The 15,649-nt window shown below is 40.0% G+C and overlaps 1 protein-coding gene across 3 annotated transcripts; it reads right to left on the minus strand.

Moving 5' to 3' along the window:
- Window positions 1-534: 534 nt before the first annotated feature.
- On the minus strand, window positions 535-15,508 carry N4BP1 (NEDD4 binding protein 1). 3 transcript variants are annotated; one of them, XM_053987301.1, is made up of 7 exons: window positions 15,180-15,452; window positions 10,895-12,645; window positions 6,531-6,661; window positions 6,051-6,147; window positions 4,695-4,802; window positions 3,060-3,167; window positions 535-986 (listed from the first exon to the last, which is right to left on the minus strand). In XM_053987301.1, exons 1-7 carry the CDS (start codon window positions 15,420-15,422, stop codon window positions 656-658), a joined length of 2,769 nt encoding a protein of 922 aa, XP_053843276.1. In that variant the 5' UTR covers window positions 15,423-15,452; the 3' UTR covers window positions 535-655. The 3 variants fall into 3 exon arrangements, with proteins under 3 accessions (XP_053843276.1, XP_053843277.1, XP_053843278.1); XM_053987302.1 differs by lacking the exon at window positions 3,060-3,167 and having other exon boundaries at window positions 15,180-15,508; XM_053987303.1 differs by lacking the exons at window positions 3,060-3,167; window positions 4,695-4,802; window positions 6,051-6,147; window positions 6,531-6,661 and having other exon boundaries at window positions 15,180-15,508.
- Window positions 15,509-15,649: the final 141 nt, after the last annotated feature.

The following is a 15,649-nucleotide window of genomic DNA, read 5'->3' on the forward strand; positions in this document are numbered from 1 at the left end:
ATTCACACTTAGAACAGACAAGGCATCAGTGCAACTGTTAAAGATATTAAAATTATTCTTAGAGAATACTGATAGTCAAGATAATTCCCGATTTAAAAACCATTGTAGGTTTCAAATCTTTTAAAGAATTCAAAACGCGTTCTTCCTGAGAGCCGTGAATTTATACTTTCTCTTCTAACTACCCCACACAGCACTTCAGCCTGAAAGAGCAAATGGATTTTCTTGGATTTTCTTGGATTTTCCGGCCCTTCCCGGGGATGCTCACGGGCCCGCGGCCGCCACCTGCTGGCAGCTGCTCCCACACGCGGGTCTCCAGCTGACAGGAATGCTGCCTTCCAGGAAAAGGGTTTTGTAAAAAGTATGAACACACTGCTCAAAAGGGAGTACTGCCACTGCTTTAACAAGCGGCTCGAGTGAAGCAGAAGACTTGGGGTTCTTTTTCATAGAAAATATTGCTAAAAATCTGTAGTAGCAGCAGTTTTTAATTTACCAAAACCTGGCATCTATTAGCAACAGAACATAGAGAAAAATATCTTTGTTTATACAAATAAAATTAGGTTTTTAATATTCACAAAGTAACATAAAAGAGCGACATTTTTCTTCACATTCATAATTGTTAGTCAGAGCAGTTGTGATATACAAGCTGTGTAAGCATTCAGTCAAGCACCATGGCAGACAGTGCATTAAGATCTCTCATAAATGGATGATTAGATAGTATTTGATCAATCTTCTGCCTTTGATCATAGTCAGGAAAAATTTTGATCAGGGCTTCTCTTAGCTGGGCTGTTTCTGAGGGAGATCTCTGTGGTGGAATTGCTGGACAGGGCTCTGTGTTTTCTTCCCATGGAAGCCACTGGGATGAACGATCATCATGCACTCTGCCTCCAGGCTGTCGACTGCTACTGCTCACTTCGGGGAGGAAAAAGGGGGTCTCAGAAGAATACTGTCCACTGCTCTGCAAAGCCTTGTGTGTTGACCAGGAATCTCTATGGAACAAAAGAATTTTTAAAAATTAATTAGGCTAAAGGACATACTAACTGTAGCCCTCTGTGTACATGAGAAAGAAAAGACAAATGTGTATAACTTAAACTTCCCTGCTGCTCATGCAGTTACTGACTGGAATCAAATGACAAGCATTCTTTCAAAGTGAAACAAAACAGGAGGTGTAACAGCTCTCAATATGAATCTGGCACAACTAACATTAATATCACTCAGGAATAGCCTCAATATGCTGTGAGTCCTTTACTTGGCAGATTACAGCAAATTTTATGAAGATATAGATAAAAAGATACATTGAAAACATGTACACTGACGTGGAGCATGTGAAACTGCTGACAGACCAAAGGGGCTTCCAAAACTGCTTCACGAGACTATTCCTCATGTACTTTTGCTCTGGACTGAGCTGTGCTCTATTTAGATCAGGGCCTTGTTTCCTTTGTATGGTATCCTTAACAGGCCAATGAAGTTGTTTTAGGAATCTCAGGATTTGAATACTCTTAATTATTGCAATTTCATTTCAGATTTTAAAAAGTTTTGCTACTCTATACACTGCAAGCACTACAAAATATAAAGGTCAGCCTACTTCAGATGCCAGCAGATACCAGAGAAATGTGAAGTGGAACTCGTGTTACAGTCTAGTTTCCTACCACCAAGGGAAACAGTACCTAAATTACAGAGCTCTATTTTAAAAGCATTTGTGTTATGACACCTCCAGTTACTCAGTGTGGAAAGGTTTTCTAACTGCTGAAGATCCTGCCAGTTTCTGATCTTGTTCCTGCTGCCATTTATGCTTTCTGCATGATTTAAATCATGTAGAAAAGTCACAGGGAAGGAACAAAATTAACTCTGCACTGGCAGCTTTTCTCTGTTCTTCCTGGTCCACCCCCCCTGCCCCAGCCCAACCCCAAAACAAACACCAAAGCCTAGTTCCAGTTCCAAGTTTACAGATAAGAAACCAAGCTCTTCTGTGGTCTTCTCAAAAGACTCTATTTCTACAATCATCACACTCACCTACCTCAGAACACTGTTTCCATTTTATTTCTCTCAGACACAGGCAGGTAAAACACAGTGCTCCAAATAACATCTCAAAGGTTTTGTACTTTTGTGCTTGAATACTCTGCATTTCCTTCTGGAGTTCTAGCACTACACTTGCTTTTTTAATGTCAACACACTTATTTTCAAATCAGCTTGTAATCTATAGTATAAAAAAGTTCTACTTTCCTCAAATGTTTACAATAGATGAGATTCTTGCTTATTCATTGTATTAATCCTTAAGAATAGCTTGCCTTTTCTATTGAGAATTTTTAAGTTATCTCACTTGTTTTTAAAAGCCCTCTCAATACTCCTCAGAATTATTAGCATTTCTACTTCCTAAACTGGTAAAAGAACAGACTATTATTATATTGTGCAAAAGAGCAAACTAATCCTCAAATCTTGGCAGTTCATGCAAAGCAAATTCATACTTTGAATATGTGCACATTTAAAAAGTATATTAATCTTAAATGAACAACATATGTTCATTAATATTTATAAGTATTACTCAAATACAACCAGATTTAATAACAATGCTTCAAAAATTGTTTTGACAACAGTAAAGTACCCTCAACCATGAGGTGAAGTGTCACCCCCTGACAAAAAAAACCCAAGTGCAGAGTGTAGCACCTATTGTCCCACTATGAAGAAGTGACCAGCCAAGGTGTCTTGGATACCATCAGTGTAATTAACAACACAGATCCACATCTCTGGCACCTCTGGGTGCTGTTAACAGACCTGTGCATAAAAGCCACCACAGTCAAATCTCAGAAGCAGATTTTGTTGTACTTATCTCAGTTCTCAGAGAGATCTCAGAGGCAAATGTCACCAGCAGTTTCTGAACCAACTGAAGTAACAGGAAAAACATTTTTGTTTTTTTTTTTTTTGTTTTTTTGTTAAACTGCTACATGCTACAGTGTTCCTGCTTAACTTTACTGTGCTTTACAGACGTGTGAGTGAAGCAGGAGAACAGTTTATTTCAAATGTGAAATAACTGTGTCAAACAAAAGTGAAAACAGTGTTTATACCTAGAACAGCCTTCACTTCGAAGGAAGTCATCTAATCTGGGTCCATTTCTTCCCAAAGGATCATCAGGAACCATAAATATGTCACCAGCAAAAGTGTACTGGAGCAACCTGCAAGAGAGTTCTTTTAAATAACAAGGTATTTCACCCTTGTTGTCCTTCACCTTTGTAGCACAGGACAAATGTCCTTAGAGTAGACACCATACCAGGAGTCCCTGAAGACTAATTAGTAAACCCAACTAAGACACAACCAGCAATCCCTGTCTAATTCCATGGGAACTGTGAACTCTCCCTATTACACTGCAGAACACAGCTTCCCCTTTTTGTTTTTGTTTTTTTTTTTTTTTTTTTTCCCAGCAACTGTTTTATGACAGAAAATTTGCAACAAGACCACAGTGGAGTTTTCTAGGTGATCAGAGATTTTTTGGTTGTTCTAACTCCTTTTCCTTGCAAGGATCTTCAGTCATGTAGCTGAAATGCCTGTGTTAGCAGAAAGCTACACAACTTGCAAATATAGTATTAAATGTTTACAGTTAAGACACAAAACCTTTTTTCTGGAATCACTTTGGGACAGGTAGAAATCTGCATTAAAAAAAAAAACAAACAATCCAGTTCAGCTGAAATTTGTCTGCAAGGAGGAGATTTGGTACAGTGGAATTTCCCCAGAAGTAAAACTAATAGCAGATGTTAACATAAGCTCTTAAACCACAGACTCAAGATGCCACGCCAAGTATTCTTGCTAAAGTTCTGTGGGAGAACATAACCTGACTTGGGTAGAATTCACTCAAGAAATGATGTAAATGTCTACATGATCAACCAGCATCAACTCCATGGTCTCACAGCTATATTGTGTGAATCCAGGGCAAGTTTTTAGTTCCTTATTTCATTAGTGCTATACTGACCCCAGCCACTGTAACAGATGTACCCTCAGAAACTGTCAGGGACACTGAGGAATTAGTGAGAAATTTTACTCACAGAAGATCACACCTCAGCAGTAAAATAACCTGATTTAACTGAAATTGGAAAAAAAAAATCCCAAACACCCAAACCCAACAAACAAGAAGAAACAAGCAGAAACAAAAGTCCACAAGATGAAGCAGGAATATTTGATAACTAAGTGAACTCATCTAAACCCAAAGAACAACAATTGCAGGGAAATGGCTACATGGGTATGCTGCAAGTGCTCATTTTGTTTAGCTGTGACAATCTGTCCCACTTGAGTAAAGAGTGATTGATTCTGAATAATTAAAAGTGACACTACATCCTCATCAGCTATCATGTCTCCCTGAAAAAAAAAAAAGAGCTTTCAGACAAGAGAGGCTGTGAAAGTGGACAGCTCAAACCAGATCCAACACTGACCTTCAAAAGTGACACACGTGCTGTTACACCAAGCTCCTGCTTATGAGAGCAATTAACACACAAACATGACAGAATATATGAATAACAGGGACATTAGACTACTCAACACATGACTGTAAGGCCATGAATCACCACAGTGAGTCACAGAGTACTTTGTTTGGATCTACCAGAATTGCATGACAGATTAATTAAAGATAACAAAATCCCACATGTCGGTAGAGTGCCTACAACTACAAGGACAGACATCCTTTTAAAACTTCACAGAAATTCAATTATTACCTTTTTTGAATAATTTCTCTCCAGGCAAATGATTCTGTCACAAATTCTCTGAAGTTATCATTAGTCACAATAACACCTCCAGTTTTAGCAGCAAGGTGTAACAAAAATCTGTAAAATTAATTCCAAAGATCACTAAGATAGTTTGTTTTGCTGAAAACAATCCAAAGATGAAGAGAATGAAACATTTAATCATCCCAAAGTAATCTATTTGCATAAAAATAAGCACCTTGATTACCAGGAAATTACCCTGTTTTTACCCACCTTAAACTTACAACAATATTTTCTGTAGCATGCACTTATTTAGTGCAGCAGAGTCTTCATGGGATGTTTTCTTCCCCATTAAAAAACCCAAACAAACAAACCCACAGAAGCAAAAGCCCCCAAACCCCATAATCTAAATATTTGCACAGGTAAATGGCATGTTTTATGCAGTACAGTATTTATTACACAATCCAAAGCAATCTCATTTCCATACACTTTTTTGCTTAGCATTAATGTCTGTGTTCTGTATGTTAGTTGTTTGCTCTGTCAACACTTCTTAAAAACCTTTCTGTTAAACTATGAAAAAACAACTACTGATTTATTAAGCAAAAGAAAAATCTTTGCTTTCTTTTATAATGTCACTGAAAATACATTTTTTGCCATTTGAAACAATTTTAGCCACAAGATAATGGATGGTGTCCTTTTAAAGAAAGTGCATGCTTTTAACAAAAGTGCAAATATGTTATTAAAACACTTATTTCCACAATAATCTCAACTGCACTGCCAGAGCATTTCTTATGAAAGGCTGGGTATACATAAAACATTAATGAAGTACCAGGAAACTCCCACAGACTCCTAAAGCTTACAGTGTCTTGTTCACTGTCAGATGATCCCCACATTTTAAAGCTGATCTTTGGTGGTCAAATTAACTTAGAAGTTCACTTATGGCTGACTTATGCATTGTTACAAATACACTGCTCCAAACACACAGCAAGGTCTTTGTGGCACCATGAAATCAAGAAGAAAATGGAGCTTAGTACTGTCTGATCAGCAGATGATTTATGCCCCAAGAATAAAAGGCAATTCAGGGATAGAGTGATGACCAGGAAAGCATAAAAACATTACTGGGGGATTAATTTTTTTTTTTTAATTGCCATGAAAACTTGTAGTTCTCCATGAATTTCTGAATACATAGTAGTGTTTCCTACAACAGTGAAATAATGAAACAGATGTAAAACTCAGTCTTAAGTTGGATGCATAACTCTGTCTAGAAAGGTTGCAGAACTAGCTAACATAACTGCTCATGAAATATTGAGCTTTCACTACCATTAGTCAGATGTTTAAAATGACTTTAAAGCTACATATATTCTGTACCTGTCATCATGAGCAGCAATTCTTGCTCCTAAAACCATCCTTGCAGGGGTTAAAGACAATATTCCAACATCCGCGAGCTGCGTTAAGAAATTCTGCTCTGTTAAAACATGATTTGACAATTAGTCTGAGATAAAATTAGCAGAGAGAAGATGGGCTATTTTTGTACCAATTAAGCTATAGAAATGACATTGATAGCTGAAGAATTGCTCATACTATAAAAATGGGGAGGAGGAGGTCAAAACTAGAAATTAAAGAGCAAACAAAAACCAACCCAAAGAGGCCTCCCCCGATGGCACAGCTGTTAGCCTACAGAGCATTTCAGGGTCTCTCACACTGTGTATAGAAACCCAATTGGGCTCAGCATTTGATGAAACGTTCCTTCTCCATTTATTCTTCACAGAAGTACCCAAAGAAAAAGTTACAGTCTTTACAAAGAAAAGGTTACTCTTTAATTAAGGAAACATTAGGAACGTCCCTCACCTGTAATGGAAGGGTCACGTCTTGTTCTCCACTGTGGAACAAACACAGTAATATTTCTGTGGCCACGTCTCCAAAAGTAGTCAACAGCTATTGCAATTCCTCGACAGGAGAAGAATTTCCTTAGACCATGACTGAGGGTGAAACAAAAAGAAGGGATATTAAATTCATTAGGGTTTTACTACCAGAAAAACAAAGAAAACTGAACAAAACCTTGCCAAGTGAAGCTGAAAGTCCCACATAGAGCCTCAGGAAAAGAAAAGGCAGATGCGTGTTAATGATAAGGAATCGTCTAAATGGAAAGAGCTCTTCAGCAGAAGAAGATAACAGATATATCACTTAGCATCTTTATAGCTCAGTCTCCTTTCAGTTTCCTGGGCACAACCACAATGGAGTAAACAGAAGCAGGTTCAGCTTTAAAAAAGAGGCCCATAGTGATGGTTTCTGAACTCTATTGAGTATAGATTAAAACGATATAATCCAATATTGTAGTAGCTCCAAATACAGTCCTACTACAAAACAGAACACCTTTGGTTCAACTGATTCCAAGGATTCCATCTGAACAGCTCCCTGATACTTTTAGGGACTCCTCTCCCTTCATTTCAACAGCCTGAACGAGTGTTCTGAAGCAAAATAATGAAATTTATTTAAAAAAAATATTTTCAAAACATTGTATTTTGGCATTAATATTTTTTCTCTATTTAAAAATATAAGATATTAATTATCTGTTTTTACAACTCCCTTAAGTGACTTTCCAGAAAAACCAGCAACTGCCTAAAATGAGGGGACACAAAGACTTAATGACCTTGTGAGGCCCTTCCTAACTGGAATTATCCCAATGACCCTATTTGCCTGTTTAACACATGGCACAATTAACTGTCTAACCAGACTCCAGCCTTTCCATAGAGGCTACACTTAGACAAAACAAAGATATGATTCCCTAGGAAAAAACACACTGATTGAGCACTGATGGCATGAACAGCCAAAGCATTTCTTGCAAAATAGTGTATAATCTGTGTTTTGAATTAGATGTCAAATCACTACAAAGTACTTTTAACAATAAATGAGCAAGTGGTATTCTTCTTTTAAACCAGTCTCCCAAATAATAAGCAAGTGCTTATAGTTAACCCTAATAGTAAGCCCTGTTAGTTTTGAACCTATCTTTAAACCCTAGTTTAACCTACCAAGAAATCTTCCCAACATAATGGTCTTTAAAAGATTTTCATGGAAATATTTTACAGTGAAACTCAGCCTGTAGTAGCATTCATTTATACTTTTCCAGTTTTGTAAATTCTATAAAAAAATATGTTTGTCTAAATGTAAATCTATTAAGGTTCTCTGAATTTTGAGAGGAATTCTTTATGTAGAAAGGCAGAAAAATGAATAAGCCATATCTGAAATATAAAAGGCAAAAAAATCTGACTTACTAACAGAATTTTCAGAGGGGAAAAAATACTATGCCACATTGTCCTTAATAAAATTAAGCATTCTTGGTGCCAAGAACAGTCAAAAAAGGAAGGCAATTTTCATAGAAAAGTTACTCTTTGTAAACCTTCTGGGACAAAAACTTTAAATGCAGTCATCATCCCACTAATTTAAGTTAGGCATCCTATTCATTAAATTGGAAAATTCTGTTAAGTATTTTTAATGAATTAATGGTTCTAAACTGGACTTCAAGAAATGCAGAGGTCTCAGTATTCATGTCAAAATTTATGCTTTCTCTTCTTGTTCATCCTCCTGTTTTAGAGCTCCAAGCTGGCTGAACTACAGCGTACTGTTTTTTAAGTGTTTTGAAGCTTAGAAAACCAGCTCCCAATTTGTCCTGAATGCTCACAAAATCCTGCTCTGCTACAACTTAAAAAAAACATGCAAATAGAAGCAACTTTATCAAATAGCACATAGAATTAATGTAAGCAATAATATGAAAAAATATGTCACCACTAAACTAAAGTAAATAAGAAATGTTTTAACTGAGTTAGATTACCACCTCAAGGGACAGCAAATCACGACAGCAAGATGGTCTTTTCAAGATATCCATCTCAAAGATTGCATCTGTTCTCCAAATGCCATTGCAAATACTGGTTTTGCCTGTCCCATTTCTTTAATATCCTCTGAAGAGCCTACAAAGGTATTTCCTAAATTAAACAAAAGATGATCAAAAGCAGCAAAGAGCAGGTTGCCTTCTGGGACATGTAACATTTTCCCTTTGGTTTGCAACTAAAGTAAATACTGTTGCAAATGAGTGGCTTGGCTGCTTAAAGAAACACGGCCAAAGGTATTGCCAAAGGCAGGGTTTGATGTGAATTTGTGAAAATAGGGCTTCACAGAGTTTGGAGGCAACATTCACTCTTGTGAACTTGTGAAGAATAAGTTCATTATTTACTGCACAGGTTAAGACATACAAAGATCAAATTAGAATCAGTTTGCACTGATTTACACAGAAGCCAGGAATGCAGAAGGGGGTGAGGGTGCAAAGCATATGGATGCAAAGATAAGGGTACAAAAGGGCTTAGCAGCACTTTATCACTGAGTACTTTAACATTTCCAAATAATTCCATAGGGCTCACTATAGTTATAACAATGACTTAACTGTAGATTTGAGGCAGTAACATTCATACCATGATCAATTCACATAAACACAGGTACACAATTCTCTGTGCTTAAAGGAACTCATCAACAAATTCCACTCAGCTTCAGTGAAATGCTCACACCAAGTCCCTTTGCATTTCCCAACATGCAAGGGTCACACCTCAGGAAGTGTGGAGAGGTGTGTGGGAGCTTTGTCACCAGGAACAGTCCTCTGAGTATCAAAAAAGTGAGGATTTGTGAGCTCTGAGCAGTGTCCCACTCGAGAGAGGTGCTGCCACAGCTGCTGAGCCCCAGGAGAGCTCAAAGGGCTTCACTCAGGAGTGCTGGCTACAGGGCCACAAGATGACTGACTTTGGCCAGCAGTAAATGTCCCCCTGGCCACAACACAACTCGGTAACTCCTGGGCTTTCTTCCCCAAAGGGCAGGAACAATGGTGCCCCTCCAGTCGGGCTATGATTCAGGTAAATAGTTTACTAAGGCTTCAAAGGATAATTGCTTACCCTTTGTTTCCCACCTTGTTTGGGCATCCTGTGTTTCTGGTTGGATGCACCACCACAAGTACATATTATTTACAAACTATTCTAGGAAGAGGTAATTCCATTTCAATTATTCTTTCATTCTGAGTTTCTTCCACATTTTAATAAAATTTAAATTATCCAACAACTGGATATTGCAGTCTGCCCTCAATGTATGTTTCTAGCATACAAAACCAGGTAATTAAAAAATACTTATTAGCAGCTAGGGTAAACTCTGGGCATTCCCTCATTCCACACCCTGAGACAATGTAATAACAGATCAACATGCTGCACATGTCAAAAAATATTCTACAGCTTTTGCAGTTTTCTAGACTTATGACATGAGGCAAGCAATGACTCAGGAACCCATAGAGCATTACTCTAAGCATGTAGGTGATGCATTAATATCCACACTCCCATCAAAAAAGGGGGCCAAAAGAACCCTGAATCAGCGCAGTTCTCAAGGTATTGAGAAGTAAAACTGAGAACAATTCAAAGCAATTTTGCAAACAACTCTTCACTTTATGAAATGCAAGAAACAAATGAGGCTTTATTTAGCCAGAGGGAAGCTGCAGAATACCTACAAGATTGAACCAACAGGCCCTCAGGCATTGATTATTTAGTAGAACATTTGAATACCTCAATGGTTCTGCTCTTTTGAGGCAGCTCTGTCCTTTACCTTTCAAAATCAGTTTTCATTTGGTTGGGTAGGAGGCTCCAGGTGTTATATAACCTTTTTGGAGATTGTATGTCAATAACACCCAGCTACTGTGCCCTACTCCAATGCGGGGTGTGTGCAGCCAATCCACTGGGGTGCATGAAGGAAATATTGGAACCTCAGTAATGCACATTCATAGCTGGCAAATATACATATATACATTTGCAAAAAATAACAGGATCCAAGAAATGCAATGCTGTTGGAGGAGAAAGAGCACAAAAAATTTCCTCAAATCCAAACCACTTAAATTGGCAATAATTTAACCTCGTTGTTAGGCACTGGCAAAGCAAATTAAGCTTCATACATAACGCTGATTGCAACAGAGCAAAACTTGCCCTGAGATTACTTCTGACTGAAGTGTTACATTGAGCTGAACACTGGTGATTCAAATCAGGTTACTCTGAAATGGCACAACTGTGTACATGCACACCAAAAACCTAGCTAGCAAAGCCTTAACATATGCCACTGCAACCTCTTAGCCCCCAATTAATCTGAAAGTTCACTGAACCGTTAATAAAGGGATAGCTGAAAAGAACCATACTTACGAAATTGCAACATTGCTTCCATCAATAATTATATGTTTTAAATATGGTTTTCCAGGTTCATTTATCAACTCCAGTTTGTATGGCTTCTTCAGAGAGTCCAAAAATCTTTGAACTCCAGTAACTGAATGATCTGGATGTGGTCCCAGTGTGTCTCTGTCTGGATTTGAAGTGTGTTTTTGTGAAGACAGTAACCAGTCTGGGACAGGATTGTCACAATGTGAGGTTTGGGAAAGGCGCTGGTGGAGAGGCCTTGCTTGAGAAGAGCTGCGGTGTCCCAGCTGCTCCTCAGAACCAGGGTGGCTGTTCTGTACAGTTGAGGGCCCTGCAGATTTTTGCTGAAATGTAGTTTTACTTGAGATATGCTGCACATCTGAGCTCCCTCTGGCTACAAAGCCAACATCTTTTAGAGCTCCACCGTGCACAGTGCTGAAAGTTACCCCACCATCAGTTTCTAGATTGCTTGATTTTGAGTTGTGATTCTTACCAGGGCCATAAACATCTCTCTGTTTATGGCACAGAACTGAATTTTTGTTGGGAGGGGAAGATTCACATACCAATCTATGCATTTTATCTTCTGCACCAACTTGTGTGTCTGGAGCACCTCTTATTTGGTGATATTCATTTTTTGTCTCCTTTGAAGTATGACTGGATTTAAGTGGACTTTTATTCCTAGAAATGCCTTTGTCTTCTCGCTTTTGTGAATTATTTACATTATTTCCTAAAGGAAGATTGACAGTTCTAGGCTTTTGAGATGACTGCTCATGTTCTTTTTTAAACTTCAAACTTTCCTTTTCAATTTCTTCTAGCAAGATTAATGGTTCCACAGATTGTCCTAGGATACCAATAACCTTTTCAACAATATTTTGGGAATATCCCATTGTTCTGAAAAAGTTCACAAGAATCTTATATTCCATTTCCTCAGTGAGAGCATCACCTTCTTTAAGGCAGTAAGTAGGACCATCTGATTCTGTGCAGCTATCCAAAACCAAATCAACAACTGCATCAGAGTCCGAAGAATTCTTGTGTAAAGCAGATTTCCCTTGTGGATCATCTTCCAAAGAGAAATGCTTTTTAGGGAGCCTTTCCTCCTCATCAGAGGACCTTCTTTTACAAGACTGCCTCTCTTTAAAGGCCACTGCCTCTAACAGAGGGTCCTTTATGGGAACAAACCTTGTTTCAGAATCATCAGAAAACACAGTGTCCATTTGCTTTGTAAGCTCAGTTACAGGTGTGCCAGCATTGCTTCTTGCTTCCTCCCCACCTGCTCTTCCATCTCTGTTTGCAGCAATGACTTTGGAGGTGCTGTTCTGTCCAAGCTGCTGTGGGCTTTCAGAGCCTGTGAGATCTATGATACCAGTCACCCCTTCAGGAACAGCAGTTTGGGTGAGAGCTAGGAGTTCTCTTTTTAGTGCACTAGGCAAAATCAGTAAATCCATTGTATACTTATCTGCATGTGCTTCCACAAATTGTCTGAACTGCTTTTTAATCTCTGATTCATTGTCATTTAATAAGCTTTCATTATTCTCAAAAAGCTTCACAAACTGCTGCACATGACTTTGAGCCATAACAACAGCTTCTGCACCCCCCTTAATACTGAGCAATCCCATTTCCAGCACTGTTACATCAGCACAGGTATCCTGAATAAGACTGTTGAGAAACAGGCTCTGTGCACCAACAAAGATGCAGTGCATGTCCTTTGGGTAGTACTCCTTTTCTTCTAGCTCAGGTTCACACAGTCCCTTGATGTACTCCTAAGAGGAGAAAGAGAGCAAAGTGAATAGTTGTGAAAACCTAATATATCTAATTGGTTTTTACTAGGTCAATAATGGACAGAAACATTAGAAAATAAAGCAAACTTAGCATAAGTCATGTCAGAAAGTAAACACTACCAGTAAACAGGACAATAGCAATAAAACACCAATATCTAAAATTATTTTTAATAGATCTCATAGAAAGCTCTTTTATATTCTCTCATTTATACCTGATAGTAACAGGTAACTTAATTTGTAGATCAAACAGTTTAAAAGACTGTCAGAAGATATTTATTTTCCTGTCCCTATTCTTTGGTCAAAGAGAACTCTTCATGAACAAATGCCTTTCACTAGAGTTCTACCTAGTCCATGAACCTGAACTTCTACACAGTTTCAAAGTACATTTCCTAAGGCTTATCATGCCAGCAGCCATCCCATATTTTTGTTACTGACTGAGAAAACTCCAGGCTCCAGATACTTCTGTGTTCCTGAAGTTCAAGATTTTCAAACACACACACAAAATTTTATATACATACATACATACATATATATATATACACACACACACATATATATATATATATGTGTGTGTGTGTGTATATATATATGTATATCCCAATGCTATTTCTGCCACCTGTAAGGTACTACAGGTAAATTGGTAAATTCACTATACTACCTTGTTTTAAATGTGTCAGGAGTTCAAAACTCTGTCAATACAGTATACTACTTATTCTTTCAGATAGCATTATTTTTCCCAAACTACCTCCTTCTGTGCTTAAAATTCTTTACTAAAATGAAACCAGCTTCTAAGCTGCAGTCATTGTATTTGCAGAATCCTAAGTATACTACGTATATTTACTCTCAAACATTATTTGTTTTAAGTGGAGCTGAGAACCAACACAAGGTAATGAATAATGTAACATCATTTCCTATCACCTCGAGTTACATCATCACTGCTATCAAGGCAGGCTGCCTCAGGAGCATATCAGCACAAACTGCTTCCCCAGCAAAACCCACGGGGTTACTCTCCACGCCTCACTCATCACATGACTGCTTATGCCGAGCAACAAGATAACGTAATTGGTGAAAAGGATACTCTAAATCTAGGAACTTTTGTTTTTAACGAAGTAGCAATGGAGTACCTATACATTACCTATGACTAATAAGTTATAACACAAATTGCTACCACCAAACCTTTCAATGGAAGACAAGCAATTGTACTTTGTATACAATAATTCCTCCAGACAGTGTCTGAAAACTGCTCTACCTGTAAGAGAAATCAAGTTTCTTATACCCTTTAAAGTATTAAGGGTAGAAAACATTTTTTTTTTTATCTTGTTAGGAAAGGCAGCAATTAGAAAATGGATATCCTGTGCTATTTATTTCTTGTGCTTTAATTTCCTGGAAAAAAGGGAAGTTGCACTGCAGATACCTGGAGTAGAATAGCTATCTGTAACAGTTTCTGGATTCTCTGAGCCCAGGCAAATTGGTTTAGAGTAAATTTCAGAGTCAAATAATTCAAACCCCTATATAGTCATAGTATTTTTCTTACAGCTGATCGTAAGGAAGTGCATTACATGTTGAGGAACACGTGCATGACACAGTTAAGGAATAAAGTTTTTGAAAGAGGGCTGCCAAGTCTGAAATCAGTCCCAAAACACACGCTCTGGATCCCCACGAACATCCAAGCGTAGTTACACAAACAGACCGACCAACGCCCATATATCGAGATTTTGGGTTTGAAAGGGACCCTCAGCCTAGCTACTGCTCACACCAAAATTCTCATCACATGATTCAGGCAGCTGTACTTGCCAGGCTCATTATGAGTAATATCAATTTCAGCATCACTGCTGAGAAACTCCCCCCAAAGGTTAGTTGTGCAAGACATTTAACACGCGTGAAAACATTTCACAGCAACTGCTGCCCCCTCTGAGACACAACCTGCACAGGCAGTTCTCTTAACGCGTTAGAGCGGGGTCGAAAAGAGAACTACCTGCTCCACACTGGTGAAGCCGTTCAGGTCTGACAGCTTTTACATGAAGGAAATACTAGCTGCGTTAAGCTTTAGTAAGAGCTTGGCCAACGAGCTACTAAATGCCACAGAATAAGCGAAGTCTGTAAGGCAAAACACGGCAACGCCCAAACAACTCCGAGGAAGTTCTTGACTTCGCGAGGAAAAAGGAAAGCGAAACATTTCAATCTCGCTTTAAAACAAAACTCAGCCCATCCCCACCGGTGTTACCCCTCAGCTACGGGCTGGACTATTTCATAACGCGGTGCCCGTGAACTTTGCACTTCCCAGCTGAGTTGTTTCGCTTTATTCCCTGCGCTTATGTCAACACGGCGGGAGACTCCCTGGCACCGGGCACACACCCACCTGCCAAAGCAGCGCCGTTTCTGTTTCCTCCTGTGGCACTCGGCTTTTCCCCACCCTTTCTTCCTCCAACCCGCGCCCCACGGCCCCGGCCGTGCCGGTCCGGCGGGCCCTTCCGCACGCAGAGCCCGCGGCCCCAGCGCCCCGCCCGGCCCCGTACCTTGGCTCTGCTCACGGCCTTCGTGCAGCCCGCCAGCTGCACCCAGATCCTGGCACTCGCGTTTGGCGGCTGCAGCGCGGGCCGCCAGTCCCCCTGCGCCCCCAGCACGGCCAGCCGCACCTCGAACAAGCCCTCGATGCGGCCCCGGCTGCGCTCCAGGAGGCAGCTCTTCTCGGCGGGGACGGTGAACTCATCCACGCTGGGCCCCGGCGCGGAGCCGCGCGGTGTCCGGCGGGCCGCCATCAGCGCGGGGCGCGCAATCTCATCGCACCGGGAACAGCGACACCGGGAAACGCCGCACCGGCCGCTCGCGTCATCGGCCCGCGACGGCGCCGGGCAGCGCCCGCCCGCAGCCGCGCCGCCATGGTTAGCACCGGCGGCCTAGCCCCGCCCCCGGCCCGGGCGAGCCCCGCCCCCGGCCAGGCCCAGCCCCGCCCCCGCACCGCCCTGAGGGCCGCGGGGCGGGGCCA

This window comes from Vidua macroura, chromosome 11 (assembly GCF_024509145.1).
Source record: "Vidua macroura isolate BioBank_ID:100142 chromosome 11, ASM2450914v1, whole genome shotgun sequence".
NCBI lineage: Eukaryota > Metazoa > Chordata > Aves > Passeriformes > Viduidae > Vidua > Vidua macroura.